At 42.5% G+C, this 22,031-nt stretch overlaps 1 protein-coding gene across 1 annotated transcript; it reads left to right on the plus strand.

The window, feature by feature from the left end:
• Positions 1-1,341: 1,341 nt before the first annotated feature.
• On the plus strand, positions 1,342-21,542 carry LOC310934864 (uncharacterized protein; the record flags this gene model as incomplete). Its single annotated transcript, XM_083898663.1, has 21 exons — positions 1,342-1,418; positions 3,259-3,366; positions 3,435-3,554; positions 3,938-4,016; positions 4,139-4,337; positions 4,422-6,225; positions 6,322-6,495; positions 6,600-6,773; positions 6,907-7,080; positions 8,526-8,699; positions 8,833-8,961; positions 11,062-11,108; positions 11,190-11,706; positions 14,349-14,431; positions 15,170-15,246; positions 16,943-17,141; positions 17,226-19,029; positions 19,126-19,299; positions 19,426-19,599; positions 20,885-20,931; positions 21,013-21,542. 21 exons carry the CDS (start codon positions 1,342-1,344, stop codon positions 21,540-21,542), a joined length of 6,864 nt encoding a protein of 2,287 aa, XP_083754789.1.
• Between the last annotated feature and the right edge of the window lie 489 nt (positions 21,543-22,031).

Below are 22,031 nucleotides of genomic sequence, written 5' to 3' on the forward strand. Positions count from 1 at the left end.
GCGATAAAGAAATTTAAAGCGACACAACGTCTAAAACGCTCTAACACAGTGGACTGTACCTGGTCTGAGGACATGGTTGTTTGGACATTAGAAATCCTGAGTCACAGTTCATCACTATCATCGGTTTGTCAACAAATGTACAGGTTACTGCCTCATATATTTGATAATAATGATACTATGAGTCTACGATTTGTTGCTGAGGAAGCCTGAACACAGAGGTAAGTTGAAGAGCTTCTTACCTGACCACCAGAGGGCGGGCTCTTCTGTTTAAACCAATGGACTCACCTGTAGTGAAGGGCCGTAAAGTGCGATGCTGTCGGCGTCTTGAGCGAGTCGTTTTTCAGAGCTGTGACGTTCACGAACGAGTCGAATCGAAACGATGAGAACCGAGTCGCAGTTGCAAACCGTTTCTTTTTATACGCAAATCGTCCACGCTGTCTTCACGTGACGTCTTCTGTATGAACTTGGGGGAGGAGCCGAGCACACAACGCCAATAAAGCATATATTGGTGGGATGTGAACGTTTGAATCATTCTGATCCAAATCTTACCTTATAATTTACAACCAGTGATAATTTGCTATTTGGCTTCTGAGAAATAATGAAATATAAGAACGAGCCGAGTGTTTTGAACGGCTCTTTGAAGGGAACGGCTCCTCGAGATCCGGCTCCCTTCAAAGAGCCATAAATCCCAGCTCTAGTAGTTTTATCTTCAGACTTGTATCAGGCTGCACCGAGGACGCTGCACTTCTGTTAGCAGCAGCACAAATGTTAGCTTGGTTAAGACACCGCCTCACGTTTACACTGTTGTATTTGTTTGTGTTTTGTAACTACCTTTTTACGGACTATGACACAAGCTGCTGTACTTTCACAAAACTCAGACAAAACTTTAAAGAACTTGTCGGCCATGATGGTTGGAGAGTAAACAACGCAGCACGACGTCAAACATCATCAGCATTATTTTACAATTCCCTTCAAGTTAGTGTGAAAGTAACATAACTATTTATAGAAGGAACTATTTGTTCAGATGATTATTGATACTTTGGTTGTAACTCGTGAGAAACTGGTACCAAAACAGAACCAGTTCTCGATTTTCATCCCAATAACAAAAATACGTCCACGTACGTTTTACTTGTTCTCTGACATTTGTGTTGGTGTTCTGCTCACACTAACATACCTGTGGTTCCTTTCATCTGGTCCATCTGGTGTTGCTGGATCTTCTTGCTCCTGCTGGACCTGATGATGATGATGATGATGTTGCTGTTGTGAGAAGCCTGAGGTCCACCCATGTTAGCAGAACTTGTAATGTGTGACTTTTACTCTCCCAGCAGGTGGCGCTCTGCAATGAATCAGATCAAAGACAGTGAAAATGAAGCTCCGCCCTCTAAAACCACTCTGTGTGAGGAACATGAGGGTCAGAGGTGAGATGAGGATCTCATGGACCATGTGACTCATCTCGATGTCACAGCTCAGTGTTTTATTTACATGTCATGTCCTGTGTTTGTAGGAGGATCCATCAACAAGGACCAGACTCTGCTGGACCTGGACCCAGCTGTGTCTCCATGAAGAGTGACTGGTCCATGGATCAACCTATGGACTTCAAACAAGAACAGAGGTCAGATGATGGAGGTCTTCACAGGTCAACAACACTAAATGATCCACCATGTAACACCAGAGACACCTAACATTTAGACATTCAAACCCAGACCCATGCAAAACTGAGACATTCTGGACACATGTCCCAAAAACACCCATCTCTTCCTCCAAAGGTTGGATCTGGGCCCATGAAAATATGGAACATCATAATGAAAAAAATTCATCCAGATCTGATACAAACATCTGAACTTAATAAAAGGACTGAACCATGTTACATGATAAGTCTGATCCTGTACCAAATTTCAGTTTGGACAAAGATCTGTGGGTAGATTCTTACTAAAATAAAATATATTTGGGTGATCACCAACCCATCACAAAAACATTCAGATCCATTCGTTAAAAACTCTGGACAGGAAGTTGCTAACATTAGGACAAACTTACAGAAATAAAAAACAATGCCAATGAAAACATTAGCTCTGGACTATAATCTGAAAGATTTACAACAACTGGAGCCAAGATCTGATTAATAATAATGAGTCAAGATTAAAAAAAAAAAAAAAAGTATAGTAAGTATATTCCACCATTTATTTAACCGATAAACTGTACAATAAAACATTAGAAAATTCCCCCAGTTCAGTGATTAAAAGTTCAGTTGCTTGGACTTGGACGACACTGCAATACAGTTGTGTCCATGATAACGATGCTATGATGATACAGTGATTCTGAGAACTTCACTAACTTCATTGCAAGACTATTTAATTTGTGATATATCGTGATGTAAGCCTAACAAAACAAGAAAAAGAGTATTTCATCACAGTATTTGTATTTATACACAACAAAACCTCTGTTTCAAAAACCAGGGCTCGACAGTGCGAGTGTTTTACTCTCATTTGTGAGTTAAAAAACATATAAATAACAAAAACATTATATTGTTTTAACACTTATCTTATCACGTTGTAATGTGATACTGTTGTTTTTATTTTACTCGTGTGGCAGCAATGATTTCACACAAGCTACAGAAGGACTATATTGTGAACTGGACAAACTAATAAAACAACTTAGCAGTTATTTACATTAATTATATGAAATAAATCTCACAACAGGGTTTTGTCTAAATTTCCTCAACACTAAACACAACAAAATGCGTCTCAGCAGTGACATTTCACACTCACGCGTTCATATTAAAGTCACAAATCCCGCCTGTTAACCGCGTTTCCCCATTCACACAATAGGCTAACATTGTTAGCATACGCCTATGGGACTTTACATTGAGTTTGTTAGCTTAGCGGTTAGCGGACTTTTGCCGCGACTCCGTCTCCAACTATTTCCTCACGAACAAAGAAAACGACAGACTTCTCTTTACTCACCGCGAAACTCTGCGTCTCCCAGACGAACAGGAATATACGTGATTTTACTCACAATCAACACAGAACCTGTGTGTGCAGCTAGCGAAGCTAAGGTGAGCTAAACAAAATGGCGGAGAGACAACAACAGGTCAACTTTACAGCAAGGAATCGTGGGAGCCGCCCCCTACTGGCTGCTAGGTGGAATTACAACACAAAAGTTAATAAAAACAAACAGCATCAGTGAACACAAACAATCAAATAATTATACAGTCACTATATTGTAAAGATGTTTATGTGGCTTTTTACATTGAATTTGTAGGAGAATCCATCAACAGGGACCGGACTCTAACGGACCTGGACCTGGAGAGAAGAGAATGAAGAGAGTATCACCAGAGGATCTTCTTCATAATGTCAGAAATTATCAGAGGTAAAAAGAAAAATAAGTTTGTTGTTTTCAGTAAAACATCCTTTTATGGATTTATTTCTCTTGATTAGGAACCAGCATGAAAAACCAGACTCTCCTGGACCTGGTCCCAGCGGTGTGTGTATGATGAGCGAAGCATCTATAGGCCGTTATATGAACTTCAAGGATGGAGAGAAACATGGTGAACAGATGTAAGAAATGCACACATATTCACACACTTACATGATCCTCCACCAGGGGGAGCCTGTCTCATCCAAACTCTTTGGTGGACCAATCTTGCATTTCTGTTTGAGGTTCCACTAAATGTCTTCAGCCTGTCCTCGTCTCTGAACAAATGTCCAGCAGTAAATCTGGTCAGAGTCTGTGATTGGTCAGGGACATATCGACAAGACACTCTGATTTTGTCTTTGAGAGTTCACACATACACACTAGAGACTGTCCTTCAGGGACTTTTGTCTTCAAGTTGTCAAACTCATGTCGTGTGAACTTGGCTGAAGAAGAAACGTAGGTGCAGCTCAGTGAAAACCTCGTTAGAACCTTGTTAAGTAAATGACACTGAATGTTTTCTCCTCAGAGTTGATCAGCAGAGGACAGAGGTTCTCAGTGGTCAGTCTGTCCAGCAGCATGGAGCAGACCTGGACTCCATATTTAAGGTATGTAAATGTACAAACATGACACTACTGTTAATATTGAAGCAGAGTCCTGGTCCTGACAGTCTGGATGCTGCTCTGTGGACCTGCAGGATCTCATTTCACTTCACGTTGTTCTGTTCCAGCTGCTGGAGGAGAACATCATCTGCTTTGTGAAGAACGAGCTGAAGAAGATCCAGAAGGTTCTGGGTCAGAGGGAGGATGAGGAGGTGTTGGATGGTGAAGATGAGGAGCAGAGGAGGAGCAGAGAGGCCTTTCTGAAGATCACAGAGAACTTCTTGAGGAGGATGAAGCAGGAGAAGCTAGCTGACTGTCTGCAGAGCAGTAAGAGGACTTTTAATGTGAAAGATAGAACATCTTATTTCCTCAATGATCCACTCACTGATTTATTTTCTTGTGTTCCTTCAGAAACCAGAGCTCCAGCTTGTCGACGTGAACTCAAATCAAACCTGAAGAAGAAGTTCCAGTGTTTGTTTGAGGGCGTGGCTAAAGCAGGAAACCCCACCCTTCTGAATGAGATCTTCACAGAGCTCTACATCACAGAGGGAGGGACTGGAGAGGTCAATGAAGAACATGAGGTCAGACAGATTGAAAGAGCTTCCTGGAAACCAGACAGAGCAGAAACAACCATCAGACAAGAAGACATCTTTAAAGGCTCAGCTGGAAGAGACGGACCAATCAGAAGAGTGATGACAAAGGGAGTGGCTGGCATTGGGAAAACAGTCTTAACACAGAAGTTCACTCTGGACTGGGCTGAAGACAAAAGCAACAAGGACATAGAGTTGACATTTCCCTTCACCTTCAGAGAGCTGAATGTGCTGAAAGAGAAGAAGTACAGTTTGGTGGAACTCATCCATCACTTCTTCACTGAAACCAAAGAAGCAGGAATCTGCAGGTTTGAAGACTTGAAGGTGGTCTTCATCTTTGATGGTCTGGACGAGTGTCGACTTCCTCTGGACTTCCACAACACTGAGATCCTGACTGATGTCACAGCGTCCACCTCAGTGGACGTGCTGCTGACAAACCTCATCAGGGGGAAACTGCTTCCCTCTGCTCGCCTCTGGATAACCACACGACCTGCAGCAGCCAATCAGATCCCTCCTGACTGTGTTGACATGGTGACAGAGGTCAGAGGGTTCACAGACCCACAGAAGGAGGACTACTTCAGGAAGAGGTTCAGAGATGAGGAGCAGGCCAGGAGGATCATCTCCCACATCCAGACATCACGAAGCCTCCACATCATGTGCCACATCCCAGTCTTCTGCTGGATCACTGCAACAGTTCTGGAGAACATGTTGAAAACCAGAGATGGAGGAGAACTGCCCAAGACCCTGACTGAGATGTATGTCCACTTCCTGGTGGTTCAGTCCAAAGTGAAGAAGGTCAAATATGATGGAGGAGCTGAGACAGATCCACACTGGAGTCCAAAGAACAGGAAGATGATTAAGTCTCTGGGGAAACTGGCCTTTGAGCAGCTGCAGAAAGGAAACCTGATCTTCTATGAATCAGACCTGACAGAGTGTGGCATCGATATCACAGCAGCTTCAGTTTACTCAGGAGTCTTCACTCAGATCTTTAAAGAGGAGAGAGGCCTGTACCAGGACAAGGTCTTCTGCTTTGTCCATCTGAGTGTTCAGGAGTTTCTGGCTGCTCTTCATGTTCATCTGACCTTCATCACATATGGAACAAATCCGCTTTCTGAAGAACCATCAAAATCCAAGTATTCCAAATTGTTTAAAAATAAACCTGAACTGAATCATCTGCACCAGAGTGCTGTGGACAAGGCCTTACTGAGTCCAAATGGACACCTGGACTTGTTCCTCCGCTTTCTCCTGGGTCTTTCACTGGACTCCAATCAGAAGCTCTTAAGAGGTCTACTGACACAAACAAGAAGTAGCTCACAGACCAATTGGAAAACACTCGAGTACATCAAGAAGAAGATCAGTGAGAATCTGTCAGCAGAGAGAAGCATCAACCTGTTCCACTGTCTGAATGAACTGAATGATTGTTCTCTCGTGGAGGAGATCCAAGAGTCCTTGAAATCTGGACGTCTGTCCACAGAGACACTGTCTCCTGCTCAGTGGTCAGCTCTGGTCTTCATCTTACTGTCATCAGGAAAAGATCTGGACGAGTTTGACCTGAAGAAGTACTCTGCTTCAGAGGAGGCTCTTCTGAAGCTGCTGCCGGTGGTCAAAGCCTCCAACAAAGCTCTGTAAGTGGATCAATATATAAATATTAATAAGACATATTCTAAAGACCACAAGAGAAACATGTTTAACCTTTTGTTCATCACTGTTTTCTACCTCAGACTGAGTGACTGTAAACTCTCAGAGAGAAGCTGTGAAGCTCTGTCCTCAGTCCTCAGCTCTGTGTCCTCTAGTCTAAGACACCTGGACCTGAGTAACAATGACCTTCAGGATTCAGGAGTGAAGCTGCTGTGTGATGGACTGAAGAGTCCTCACTGTTCTCTGGAGACTCTCAGGTCAGAACCCTGTTTATTTGACAGGGGATCTTCGGGTTCTTGTTGTTGACAATGTTTGCACAATTTTCTAAACCACTGAGTTCATCATGTCTTCTTAACTCCAGTCTGTCAGGTTGTCTGGTCACAGAGGAAGGATGTTCTTCTCTGACCTCAACTCTGAACTCCAAATCCTCCCTGCTGAAAAACCTGAATCTGAGTAACAATGACCTTCAGGATTCAGGAGTGAAGCTGCTGTGTGATGGACTGAAGAGTCCTCACTGTTCCCTGGAGACTCTCAGGTCAGAAGTCAGTATATTTGACAGTTGGTCCATTGAATCCTGATTTGGCTTCTTTAGGTTCTTTTTGATGAAGATGTTCAACATCTTCAGGATTTTCTGAATCACTGAGTTCATCAGGTCTTCTTAACTCCAGTCTGTCAGGTTGTCTGGTCACAGAGGAAGGATGTTCTTCGCTGAACTCGGCTCTGAACTCCATATCCTCCCTCCTGAAAAATCTGGACCTGAGTAACAATGACCTTCAGGATTCAGGAGTGAAGCTGCTGTGTGATGGACTGAAGACTCCTCACTGTTCTCTGGAGACTCTCAGGTCAGGTGATCCATGAAAGGGTTGTTTTCATTTCCTGTCCATAAGAACCATTTGTTACGATTCGAAATGACATTATTCAATCATCATTCCTTCATGTCTGTGTAGCACTCCCCTCAATAGACCTCATACTAAGGGCATGCTTCTGGGTTCCTTAATTATATTTTAACCCTCATTTTAAGTAATTTTCCCTAAAAGTAATTTGGATTTTGTTTTTTATACACACTCAACTATAGGTAATCACTATGCTCACCTTTGACTCTGACAAAGGAAATATCACAAAATTCTTTTTTTTTTTTTTTAAATAAACAAATCAATTACAGTATTTACTTAAAGTTTAAACAAATTCAAAGAAACAGTAATACACTTTTACTGAAAATATGTTTAAAGTAAATTCTTTGTAGCAGATATACTCTCAACTTACATTCAAATTACCTTAAAACCTCTGAATAATAAGATTTCAGTTACTTTCAGTAATAAACCCAAACACAATTCAGTGGGCCCACACTTACTCAAACACACATACACACAGCCGGCAAAACAAACTAACCACGTTGCAGGCCTGATATGGTGACTTTTGATAAGTGTTACCTCCAAACCAAACGACGACCGTTTACCCGATCCGTGTCTGGAAGGCGACTCTTCAGGTAGACTGGAACAAACTGGTGAGTGGATGATGGCGCCTCCTGCGCTGTCCGGGACGATGTCCAACGACGACAGGTCACACAGACACCGGCAACATCCGAGCCGAACCCTCGTGCTCCCGCGGTGAGACCACAAGGTGCAGCCGATATCAGAAGCTGGTTTAACTCCTCGCGGCTAAGTGCGTTCGCTTTGAAAGCGAATGCTAATACCACACTCAGTTAGCTCAGTAGCTGGGCTAAGCTAAAACTAGACAGCTTCTCTAAAAGTTCCGAGCTGAAACTTCACAAACCGTACACAAACTACAGTAGTTCCAATGTCCGGGCTCCGAATGTCGAGCAGAAAATCTCTTACACACTGAAAACTACACACTTAACTATTCTATTCTGTAGAATGTTCACGGTCATGAGTCTCCTTTGTGCCTCTTTTTCCTCTCGTCGTCGTTTTCACTCGCTCCAAAACACACACACTCCACTCGCTCACTTCCGGTCTAAACCTGTCAATCACACTTTTACCAATACCTGATCAGGATCACACTTCTTCCCCATCAGTACTTCCTCTCTCCCCATAAGTTCCTTGAAAATAAAATGTAATATTTAACCATGTACATTTGTCAGGTTGATCTTATTTATTACACCTTACTCCTTTTATCAAAACTATTTTAACTTTTATGAACTATTACTTCTAGATTTTTAATAACAGATTTAACCATTCATTTAAATTTTATTTTGATTTAAACCATAACTTATCCATTATTCATTTTATGAATACGGATTCTTAACAGGGTTACATTTTCGAATGTTTAGGTTGTCAGGTTGTCTGGTCAGAAAGAAAGGATGTTCTTCTCTGACCTCAGCTCTGAACTCCAAAGCCTCCCATCTGAGAGAACTGGACCTGAGTAACAATGACCTTCAGGATTCAGGAGTGAACCTGCTGTGTGATGGACTGAAGAGTCCTCACTGTTCTCTGGAGACTCTCAGGTCACAAATCCTTTTATTTGACAGTTGATCTGTTGAATCCTGATTTTTCTTCTTCGGGTTCTTTTAAACTAAGATGTTCAACATCTTCAGGGTTTTCTGAATCACTGAGTTCATCATGTCTTCTTAACTCCAGTCTGTCAGGTTGTCTGGTCACAGAAGAAGGATGTTCTTCTCTGACCTCAGCTCTAAACTCCAACCCCTCCCATCTGAGAGAACTGGACCTGAGCTACAATCATCCAGGAGACTCAGGAAAGAAGCTTCTGTCTGATGGACTGAAGAGTCCACACTGGAGACTGGACACTCTCAGGTATTCTCCTCCTCTTCTGCTTCATGTTCAACAGTAATATTTAAACTTGTAAGTAGGGATGGGGCCGAACCGATCCAGTATCGGTATCGGGTCCCGCTACAGATGTAATTGACATATCGGAAATCTCTATAGTTGGATCGGAAATGTACGATCTGTCTGTGTGTGTGTCTGCTGAAATGTCTCCACAAGTGATTCCCTGACTGCTCTGTTAGCTGGCTGCAAAAAGTGGAATGGGTTTCCTGAACTGAAGCGTGTCTCGATGAGACGCGGATTGATGATCCACGACTTCGTTCAGGAAATCCATACCACAGTTTACAGCTAGCAGGTGAGCATGATTGACCAGTAGTTTACCAGGAAGTTCAGCTCCGCAACCTGCAGCCGACGTCATCACAGCCGTCACCGTTTTAAACGCCTGCTCGCTGAAGAGAACAGTACTGACAGCGGCATAAAAACAATGAAAATCACATGACTCCAAGCCAGGGTTCACGTTAGCCGGTATATATGCCGGTTTTTGGCTGTTGTCACGTGAATTTAGCTGGCGAAAAAAAACATCACCGGTTGAAATCAATGATTAACACGGAGAGGGTATTTTTTTTTTTTTTTACGCCGGCATCGCGTTGTGGTTGGAGATTGAACATTCACAGCTTGTCTGTGACTCAGTTTGTGTGTGCGCTGCTCTGCGCTCACTGTGTGTGTGTGTGTGTGTGTGAGAGAGACTCTCTGCCCACAGTAAATAAAGTTAGCTGGATCTCACTCTGTGCAACAGAATTGTAAAAAAAAAAAAAAAATTGCCAGGGGTCCGTAAAGTTGCTGTAAACGTTATAAGTCATACATATCATACTTGCCTGTATAAAGGAGTTTATTAAAGCCTTATAATCGAAATGATGATAATGACAATGATGATAATAATATTAAAGCAAACAGAGCATCCATATCAGAAGAGTATCGGTATCGGCAGATATCTAAATTCAGAATATCGGATCGGAAGAGAAAAAAAGTGGATCGGTGCATCCCTACTTGTAAGCAGGTTCAGATTGAAGATTTTCAGCTGAATAAAAACAGACGTTGACAATAATAGTTGTTTTTGGAACATTTATTAGTTTCTGCAGTAAAAACAACATCCAATTCAAAATAATTGATATGAACTGGATCCAATCTAAATACTAATGAAGTTGAATAATTCCTGACTGGCTTAAACTATAAAGTAAATACCTGAAAACTGTCCACTAGTGTCTTTTCCTCTGCAGTTCAGTCATTAACATCCTGCATGTGAGCTGGAGCTTCCTCAGTGACACAACTCTGTCTTAGAACCATATATATTGGCTGAAGGGTTCCCTGGATCAGGTCTCTAGTCTCATGAGTCCAGAACCCAAACCTTTGACGATGCCTTTCAAAATAAAACAACAAGAACAATACAAAGTATTACATAAGAAAAGGCAAAGGAATTAAAGAACAACTGTAATGTATAATTACTCTCCACAGACAACACAGACTATTCTCCAGCTCCAAAATATGCCTGACTGACAAATCACTGTTTCATCAAATCACCAACTCTGGTTTGGTCAAAATAACCACTTCATTCACGAAATGAACGATGACTAAATGACTACTGTGTTAACAGAGTTGAGTAGATTTAGTATGAGCTTCATGGTGGCTCTTTTTAATGAAAACCACAGAAAACATGATCCTACTTTACAACTAAATGGTATAAACACACTTAGAATAGCAAACATGAACTTTCCTGTGTAATTCAAACATTCATCATTGTTTGAATGAATTTAAAATTCAGTGCTATACTCACATTTAAACAGCTTTGGCATCGTCTGGTCGAAACTACAGGAGACAATTGAAGTGCTGTCTTCTGTGTTGTCCACACGGTGGAGCTGTTCAGAAAATGCGTAGCCGCCTGAAACTGTGGTCTCTGGTTCTGCAGAAAACCATCTTCTCTCACACACCAGAGTGTAGTTCATAATTCTGTCCACCAGAGTGCGTCATTAAGACAACAGTTTGGACAAATGTTGGACACAAACTCATTCAGACTGTTTCTTCCTCCAGGATGGACCATGCTGGAGAGCAGTGGTTAAAACCAGGTGTCAGGAAGTGTAAGTATGGATTTACAGGAAATAACAACATATCAGCTGATCGTCAATAAACTGCAGCTGTGTCTTGTTGTTCTTCATCAGATTCATGTGAACTGGAACTGGACACAAACACAATGAACAGAAAACTCAAACTGTCTGACAACAACAGGAAAGTGACCAATGTGACAGAATATCAGTCGTATCCTGATCATCCAGACAGATTTGACTTCTGGCCTCAGCTGCTGTGTAGATCTGGTCTGACTGGTCGCTGTTACTGGGAGGTCGAGTGGAGAGGAGATGTTTATATATCACTGAGTTACAGAGGAATCAAGAGGAAAGACAACAGTTATGACTGTTTGTTTGGAAATAATAATCAGTCCTGGAGTCTGAGGTGCTCAGATGTTCATGGTTACTCTGTCCTTCACTGTGAGACAGAAACACCCATCAGATCATCGTCTGTCTCTCACAGAGTATCAGTGTATGTGGACTGTCCTGCTGGGACTCTGTCCTTCTACAGAGTCTCCTCTGACTCACTGATCCACCTCCACACCTTCAGGACCACATTCACTGAACCACTTTATCCTGGGTTCTGGGTCTGGCTTGGTTCCTCAGTGTCTCTGTGTTCTCTGTAGAACATGAAGAGACAGCAGCTTCAGTCGTGTGGTGGACGAGGTCTCACTGTTTATAATCTGATGTTAAAGCTCGGCTCAGTAATTCATTGTTGAAACACTTTTGAATTCTCTTCACGTCCTGATGACCGTCAATAAATAAAGAGAAAAAACAAACTTGTATGTGTGAAATAAACATAAAGAACGATCGTCTGTCATTAACTGACCCGCCTACCTATGGAGGTACTGACTGTGCTGTGAGCGCCCCCTGCTGCTGAGAACCAGCCTGAAACACAGAGGTTCACATGTGAACGATCACAACATTTAACACTAAACTCTTTTCACTTTCATTGATCAAAAATATTCCACAGTAACTTTGAATATTTTCATACAAACACAAACAATCCTTACTCTATACATTAAAATGTTCAATGATAAACAAACGTAAACGTCAGAGAACTTACATCTGTGTTGTTTATGCACAGATCAGGAACATCTGCTGACTCCTGCTGGTCATCACATGGAACTGACAGCAGCTGCTCCTGCCGCTTGACTTAGCTCCTCCTAGTGGACAGATAGCACACCTACATCATCTGTGACCCATGACCAGTGGTCTCATGTATAAACAGTGTTCTGTGAGTTCTTACCTTAACCTCAGTAACACTTGTGTCCATAGGTAAGTGTCAGTTGGAGGAATCATGAATTATGTTCATAAAGCGTTAAAACACGTCACTCACCTTTAAAGAAGCAAACATTGATACATGCTTCATAAAAGACTTCCTGGATTCCTCGACACGCCCAGAAGCCTCTGCACAGTTTGTCCCATCACTCGATGAGATTTGATTCTGTTAATATTTGACTCCAGTTGAGTCTAAAGTTCAGATCAAAGCAGTTACTTGATCAGAATCATCAAATTTCCTTCAGATAACACTTGAGAAAACTTTGCTCTCTGGTTTGTTTCCTGTTCAAAGCAGCAGAATAACTTTCAACAGCTTCATGACGATTACTTCTTACCATCAGAAGGTAACAAAACTGAACTCATCTCATCAAACATCGGTAAAAGAAATGTTTAAGCTTTAACTTTTTGTCAATGTGATGTTTTTACTGTGAAGCTTCATGAATCTCTGACGTCACTTAACTCTGATGTTTGAAAATGTTTGGAAATCACTGGTTTATGGAACATTTGTGGTTTTGGTGAGAGAGAAGTTCTGCTGGACTGAAAGATCAGATAATGACTGATACTTTTATGTTTCCGATGAAAACAGATTACAACCATTGTAGGCAAAAAAAATGAAATCATGTTTTGATAAGATTTAATTAACTAAGTTAAATATAACATTTCTTCTCTAACATACATATCTATCCATCTATCGGCTAGATGGAGGTAAGTTGAACAGCTTCTTACCTGACCACCAGAGGGCGGGCTCTTCTGTTTTAACCAGTAGACTCACCTGCAGTGAAGGGCTGTAAAGTGTGATGCTAACACGTGTGACACGTGTGTGCGGCTCGTGACGTCTTCTGTGTCAACGCGGGGGAGGAGCCGAGCGCAAAGCCCCGCCCCAACTGACCGAGTGACTCCAAAACAAAACACTTCCTGTCTCGTTGGTGCCGTTGACACACACACAAAGGGAGGAGGAGGTAAAGTTGAGAGCGGCGTGCTAAAATAATTAATTGTTGCCTGATAATTTTTTATTATGACACAAAGTCCAAAATAGTGATCTCACTGTGAAAGCATGGGGATATGGCGCCACCCTATGGACTGTTTACAATGAAAACACAAGACAAATGAAAAATATAACCAATATTTCAGAATAACTTTCACCAATAAAGTATATATTGGTGGGATGTGAACGTTTGAATCATTCTGATCCAAATCTTACCTTATAATTTACAACCAGTGATTATTTTCTGTTTGGCTTCTAAAAAACGATGAAATATAAGAACGAGCCGAGTGTTTTGAACGGCTCTTTGAAGGGAACGGCTCCTCAATATCCGGCTCCCTTCAAAGAGCCATAAATCCCAGCTCTAGTAGTTTTATCTTCAGACTTGTATCAGGCTGCACCGAGGACGCTGCACTTCTGTTAGCAGCAGCACAAATGTTAGCTTGGTTCAGACACCGCCTCACATTTACACTGTTGTATTTGTTTGTGTTTTGTAACTACCTTTTTACGGACTATGACACAAACTGCTGTACTTTCACAAAACTCAACCAAAACTTTAAAGAACTTGTCGGCCATGATGGTTGGAGAGTAAACAACGCAGCACGACGTCAAACATCATCAGCATTGTTTTACTATTTCCTTGAAGTTGGTGTGAAAGTAACATAACTATTTATAGAAGGAACTATTTGTTCAGATGATTATTGATACTTTGGTTCTAACTCGTGAGAAACTGGTACCAAAACAGAACCAGTTCTCGATTTTCATCCCAGTAACAAAAAGACGTCCACGTACGTTTTACTTGTTCTCTGACATTTGTGTTGGTGTTCTGCTCACACTAACATACCTGTGGTTCCTTTCATCTGGTCCATCTGGTGTTGCTGGATCTTCTTGCTCCTGCTGGACCTGATGATGATGATGATGATGTTGTTAGAAGCCTGAGGTCCACCCATGTTAGCAGAACTTGTAATGTGTGAGTTTTACTCTCCCAGCAGGTGGCGCTCTGCAATGAATCAGATCAAAGACAGTGAAAATGAAGCTCCGCCCTCTAAAACCACTCTGTGTGAGGAACATGAGGGTCAGAGGTGAGATGAGGATCTCATGGACCATGTGACAGCTCAGTGTTTTATTTACATGTCATGTCCTGTGTTTGTAGGAGGATCCATCAACAGAGACCAGACTCTGCTGGACCTGGACCCAGCTGTGTCTCCATGAAGAGTGACTGGTCCTTGTCTCGTCTTATTGACTTCAAGGATGGACAAAAACATGGTGAACTGATGTAAGAATTTCACACATAGTAAGACACACTTATATGATCCTCCACCAGGGGGAGCCTACTTCCTCAACGTGGACTGGGTCGTCATGCGCTAAACTACTGTGACATTGTTTTATGACTCAAACAAACAATAGAGGACATCGAGGCAAACACAGGAACGTCTGCAAGTTGTTGATGGACCACGGTGTATTTTCGCAGACAGCAGCCACGTCTGCTCGCTATAGCGCTCATGACTCTTCCAGTGACTACTAATCAGTGGCCGGCAGTTTGTTGACGTCACATTTTAGAATCAACTCAGCTCATTTGGAACCTTGTCAGATCAGGTAATCACCACGTACCAGGTACAATTGTTTTCCACACAAAAAAAACGAGTTCAGTTGAGTGAAGCTGAGTTGGGCGAGAACTAGAAAAGCCTTTAATACACACTAAAGAATGTCTTTCAAGGACTTTTGTCTTTTGAAACGTAGGTGCAGCTCAGTGAAAACCGTGTCAGAATAAATGATTGTTTAGTAAATGACACTGAATCTTTTCTCCTCAGAGTTGATCAGCAGAGGACAGAGGTTCTCAGTGGTCAGTCTGTCCAGCAGCATGGAGCAGACCTGGACTCCATATTTAAGGTGTGTAAATGTACAAACATGACACTACTGTTAATATTGAAGCAGAGTCCTGGGGCCTCATGTACAAAAACTTGCATGGATTTCCTACTAAATTTGGCGTACGCCAAAACCCAGAAACTGTCGTACGCACAAATACATTCAGATGTATCAAAGTGTGCGTACTCATGGATCCAAGCACGTTTCCTTTGTACATCCAAAATCAACGTGGAATTGAGCGCACATGCAGAGGTGCAAAACTCCTCCCTGTCCGCGCGCCATTTACATATGCAAATCAATTTAAATAGGCCCTGCGGTTCACCTCTTTGATCAAATAACGCACTGAACAAAGGAATGTAAAGGAATTTCACACAGTCTGAGCAAGAGATTCTAGTGAATGAATGAAAACGCGCAGGAAGATTTTGTTTGGTACACTGTCAACAGGGATAAATATGACAAAAAAAGACGTGAGTGGGAGCGTGTCAGTCTGTAAATGCCGTTGGATCCGAGCAGCGAGCACAAACACGCACACACAGATTATAAAGAAATGGTCAGATCTCAAGGTGGAGGTTAAGCGGAGAGTTTCTGCTCACCACCGAAGCAAAGTGACCTCAACAGGTCATACAATCAGCTGCTCACACATCGCTCGTGCGTAAAGATGGCAGGATATTAAACACTTTGATTTTTTTTCTCATTATTCTCCAATAGACATTTCCAACTTTACGCCCGCTTTTACTGACATGAATACTAAACACAGGGAGACAATCAGGGGCTTGTTAGAAAGCTCTGTAGCTCTAATTTCACCAGCAGAAAATAAAGAAATCCAAAAACATGATATGTGAATGCGCACATGCCCAAATGTGCATTGCGCTGGTTTACATACGGAACAATTAAAAAAAACTATTAACTCACCCAAAAGCCACCCATCGTGCACTGTTCCAGCCTCCAGCCTGTTCCCAACCATGCTGTTAGTCATAATGAATGAGTCGTGCGCTGAACCAGACCACCTTACACGATGTTAGCTGCATTTGCGCATCATATTATGATTTGAACATTGATGGAATGAAAATGTTTCTTATTAACATAAACAAATTCTGTGACGGCGCTTTTATAGCGATGTGTGTGCAGTCAATAGCTCCGACTACATTAGGGAAACCGGCTCTCGCTGAAAATTGTGCTTTAATGTTGGCCTGTTTAACAGCATTGTATGGGAGTTTGATGAACCTGGATGACATTCGGATGATTCCGTCCCACACAGCTGGCATGGCTCGGCTCAGGGTTGACTGGCACACTCCTGACCGAAATCGGCTTATGAGCCAATTGTTTGCAAGTAAATCCTCGCGTTCCCTAAATACTTGCTCACGTCGGATTGCACCATTTGCAAGGTGTTAATTGTTCTTAAGTGTGTCTCTGATGTGCGCATCACTCTGATGACTACTTGTTTTCACATTATTAACAGTTTCCCAGCATCACCACTAAGTGTCGCCAAAGGAACAATAGCTGTAGAAACGGGCGTAGGCCAGCCATGAACTTGGCGTGGGCACCGCACATTTCCACAGTCATTTCACGTTTCAAACATCTGAACGTGAGCGGGAAAAGGACGTACGCCACATTTTTGTGCCTACGCAACCTTCGTACATGAGGCCACTGGTCCTGACAGTCTGGATGCTGCTCTGTGGACCTGCAGGATCTCATTTCACTTCATGTTGTTCTGTTCCAGCTGCTGGAGGAGAACATCATCTGCTTTGTGAAGAGCGAGCTGAAGAAGATCCAGAAGGTTCTGGGTCAGAGTGAGGATGAGGAGGTGTTGGATGGTGAAGATGAGGAGCAGAGGAGGAGCAGAGAGGCCTTTTTGAAGATCACAGAGAACTTCTTGAGGAGGATGAAGCAGGAGAAGCTAGCTGACTGTCTGCAGAGCAGTAAGAGGACTTTTAATGTGAAAGGAAGAACTTCTTATTTTCTCAATGATGCACTCACTGATTTATTTTCTTGTGTTCCTTCAGAAACCAGAGCTCAAGCTTGTCGACGTGAACTCAAATCAAACCTGAAGAAGAAGTTCCAGTGTTTGTTTGAGGGCGTGGCTAAAGCAGGAAACCCCACCCTTCTGAATGAGATCTTCACAGAGCTCTACATCACAGAGGGAGGGACTGGAGAGGTCAATGAAGAACATGAGGTCAGACAGATTGAAAGAGCTTCCTGGAAACCAGACAGAGCAGAAACAACCATCAGACAAGAAGACATCTTTAAAGCCTCAGCTGGAAGAGACGGACCAATCAGAAGAGTGATGACAAAGGGAGTGGCTGGCATTGGGAAAACAGTGTTAACACAGAAGTTCACTCTGGACTGGGCTGAAGACAAAAGCAACCAGGACATACAGTTCACATTTCCCTTCACCTTCAGAGAGCTGAATGTGCTGAAAGAGAAGAAGTACAGTTTGGTGGAACTCATCCATCACTTCTTCACTGAAACCAAAGAAGCAGGAATCTGCAGGTTTGAAGACTTGAAGGTGGTCTTCATCTTTGATGGTCTGGACGAGTGTCGACTTCCTCTGGACTTCCACAACACTGAGATCCTGACTGATGTCACAGCGTCCACCTCAGTGGACGTGCTGCTGACAAACCTCATCAGGGGGAAACTGCTTCCCTCTGCTCGCCTCTGGATAACCACACGACCTGCAGCAGCCAATCAGATCCCTCCTGACTGTGTTGACATGGTGACAGAGGTCAGAGGGTTCACAGACCCACAGAAGGAGGACTACTTCAGGAAGAGGTTCAGAGATGAGGAGCAGGCCAGGAGGATCATCTCCCACATCCAGACATCACGAAGCCTCCACATCATGTGCCACATCCCAGTCTTCTGCTGGATCACTGCAACAGTTCTGGAGAACATGTTGAAAACCAGAGATGGAGGAGAACTGCCCAAGACCCTGACTGAGATGTACGTCTACTTCCTGGTGGTTCAGTCCAAAGTGAAGAAGGTCAAATATGATGGAGGAGCTGAGACAGATCCACACTGGAGTCCAGAGAACAGGAAGATGATTGAGTCTCTGGGGAAACTGGCCTTTGAGCAGCTGCAGAAAGGAAACCTGATCTTCTATGAATCAGACCTGACAGAGTGTGGCATCGATATCACAGCAGCTTCAGTTTACTCAGGAGTCTTCACTCAGATCTTTAAAGAGGAGAGAGGCCTGTACCAGGACAAGGTCTTCTGCTTTGTCCATCTGAGTGTTCAGGAGTTCCTGGCTGCTCTTCATGTTCATCTGACCTTCATCAACTCTGGAACAAATCTGTTTTCAGAGGAACCAACGATGAGCCAGTGCTTCAGACTTTTTATTAGCAAACCTGAACTGAATCATCTGCACCAGAGTGCTGTGGACAAGGCCTTACTGAGTCCAAATGGACACCTGGACTTGTTCCTCCGCTTCCTCCTTGGTCTTTCACTGGACTCCAATCAGAAGCTCTTAAGAGGTCTACTGTCACAAACAAGAAATAGCTCACAGACCAATTGGAAAACAGTCGAGTACATCAAGAAGAAGATCAGTGAGAATCTATCAGCAGAGAGAAGCATCAACCTGTTCCACTGTCTGAATGAACTGAATGATTGTTCTCTTGTGGAGGAGATCCAAGAGTCCTTGAAATCTGGACGTCTGTCCACAGAGACACTGTCTCCTGCTCAGTGGTCAGCTCTGGTCTTCATCTTACTGTCATCAGGAAAAGATCTGGACGAGTTTGACCTGAAGAAGTACTCTGCTTCAGAGAAGGCTCTTCTGAAGCTGCTGCCGGTGGTCAAAGCCTCCAACAAAGCTCTGTAAGTGGATCAATATATAAATATTAATAAGACATATTCTAAAGACCACAAGAGAAACATGTTTAACCTTTTGTTCATCACTGTTTTCTACCTCAGACTGAGTGACTGTAAACTCTCAGAGAGAAGCTGTGAAGCTCTGTCCTCAGTCCTCAGCTCTGTGTCCTCTAGTCTGAGACACCTGGACCTGAGTAACAATGACCTTCAGGATTCAGGAGTGAAGCTGCTGTGTGATGGACTGAAGAGTCCTCACTGTTCTCTGGAGACTCTCGGGTCAGATCTCTGTTTATTTGACAGTTGATCTTTTACATTCTGATTTTGCTTCTTCAGGTTCTTGTTGATGAAGACCTTCAGGATTTTCTGAATCATCATGAGTTCATCATATCTTCTTAACTCCAGTCTGTCAGGTTGTCTGGTCACAGAAGAAGGATGTTCTTCTCTGACCTCAGCTCTAAACTCCAACCCCTCCCATCTGAGAGAACTGGACCTGAGCTACAATCATCCAGGAGACTCAGGAAAGAAGCTTGTGTCTGATGGACTGAAGAGTCCACACTGGAGACTGGACACTCTCAGGTATTCTCCTCCTCCTCTTCTGCTTCATTTTCCACAGCAGTATTTAAACTTTCTGCAGTAAAAACAATATCCAATTCAAAATGATTTATATGAACTGGATCTAGTCATTAAAAATGCATTTACAGAAGTTAAAAATGTAATAAAAAGAAATGATAGATGAAGTCAGAGTTCATTTTGTTAGTTTGCTGCTAAAATGACAAATTAAAAACAGACACTCATATTTTTTTTTAATTTCCTACATATCCATACATATTATATTCATACATTTACTTCAGTCGTGAAAAAATGTCAAAGTAATTGTTGTCTACTTGTCACTATATATCTGCTATACAGTAAATGGCATAATCTCACATTCAAGTCTACACAATAGATCTAAATATGAACTATTACAAATGTCAACGTTTTATTTAATAATGGAATCTCAAACTGCAGTCAATGTAGAGTTGAAACAAACGTCAACTGGTGGCTCTTTTTAATGAAAACCACAGAAAACATGATCCTACTTTACAACTAAATGGTATAAACACACTTAGAATAGCAAACATGAACTTTCCTGTGTAATTCAAACATTCATCATTTTTTGAATGCATTTAAAATTCAATGCTATACTCACATTTAAACGTCTTTGGGGTCGTGTGGTCTAAACTGCAGTTGACAATTGAAGCACTGTCTTCTGTGTTGTCCACATGGTGGCGCTGTTAAGAAAATGCAGATCCGCCTGAAACTGTGGTCTCTGGTTCTGCAGACACCGTCTTCTCTTTGAAGCACACCTGTCCTTCATCTGACACCAGGGTGTAGTTCATAATTCTGTCCACCAGAGTGCGTCATTAAAGCGGACCTTGACCGGAAGTTCCAATTAACACTGTTTTTTTGGTGTATATCTGCGGCATTACCTCGTTTATGAAGCCCTGAAGGTTCGAAACAAAGTTCAGCCACTGTTGAGAATGTTGTGTTTTATTGTAATCTTGGGCTCAGCGAGATCTCTGAAAAAACCTGGTCCGGTTACGTAAACAACGGTTCTCCTGAACAGCAGATCCTTCTGCTCCGGGCACTAGTCCAGGCACATCCGGTTATGTACATTGTACACCGTGGCTGACGAGAGCTTCAGTGAGGAGAGATTTCTATCGCCTCGTTTGCGGCAATTATGAGGTTTTTGACCATAAAAACAAGTTAATGTATGCAAGTAGACCTCCATACCTCACATATATGTGCGATAGGACCACTTTAAGACAACAGTTTGGACAAATGTTGGACAAAAACTCATTCAGACTGTTTCTTCCTCCAGGATGGACCATGCTGGAGAGCAGAGGTTAAAACCAGGTGTCAGGAAGTGTAAGTATGGATTTACATGAAATAACAACATATCAGCTGATCGTCAATAAACTGCAGCTGTGTCTTGTTGTTCTTCATCAGATTCATGTGAACTGGAACTGGACACAAACACAATGTACAGAAAACTCAAACTGTCTGACAACAACAGCAAAGTGATCTATGTGAGAGAAGATCAGTCGTATCCTGATCATCCAGACAGATTTTACCCCTGCTCTCAGCTGCTGTGTAGATCTGGTCTGACTGGTCGCTGTTACTGGGAGGTCGAGTGGAGAGGAACTGTTTATATATCAGTGAGTTACAGAGGAATCAAGAGGAAAGGCAACAGTTCTGACTGTTTATTTGGAAATAATAATCAGTCCTGGAGTCTGAGCTGCTCTGATGATGATGGTTACTATGTCCTTCACTGTGGGACAAAAACATTCATCAGATCATCGTCTGTCTCTCACAGAGTATCAGTGTATGTGGACTGTCCTGCTGGGACTCTGTCCTTCTACATAGTCTCCTCTGACTCACTGATCCACCTCCACACCTTCAGGACCACATTCACTGAACCACTTTATCCTGGGTTCTGGGTCTGGTTTGGTTCCTCAGTGTCTCTGTGTTCTCTGTAGAACATGAAGAGACAGCAGCTTCAGTCGTGTGGTGGACGAGGTCTCACTGTTTATAATCTGATGTTAAAGCTCGGCTCAGTAATTCATTGTTGAAACACTTTTGAATTCTCTTCACGTCCTGATGACCGTCAATAAATAAAGAGAAAAACAAACTTGTATGTGAAATAAATGTGTGAAAATAAACATAAAGAACGATCGTCTGTCATTAACTGACCCGCCTACCTATGGAGGTACTGACTGTGCTGTGAGCGCCCCCTGCTGCTGAGAACCAGCCTGAAACACAGAGGTTCACATGTGAACGATCACATTTAACACTAAACTCTTTTCAACTTTGAATATTTTCATACAAACACAAACAATCCTAACTCTAAACATTAAAATGTTCAACGATAAACAAACGTAAACGTCAGAGAACTTACATCTGTGTTGTTAATGCACAGATCAGGAACATCTGCTGACCCCTGCTGGTCATCACATGGAACTGACAGC

The sequence above is a fragment of the Microchirus variegatus genome (assembly GCF_963457635.1).
Source record: "Microchirus variegatus genome assembly, chromosome: 12".
NCBI lineage: Eukaryota > Metazoa > Chordata > Actinopteri > Pleuronectiformes > Soleidae > Microchirus > Microchirus variegatus.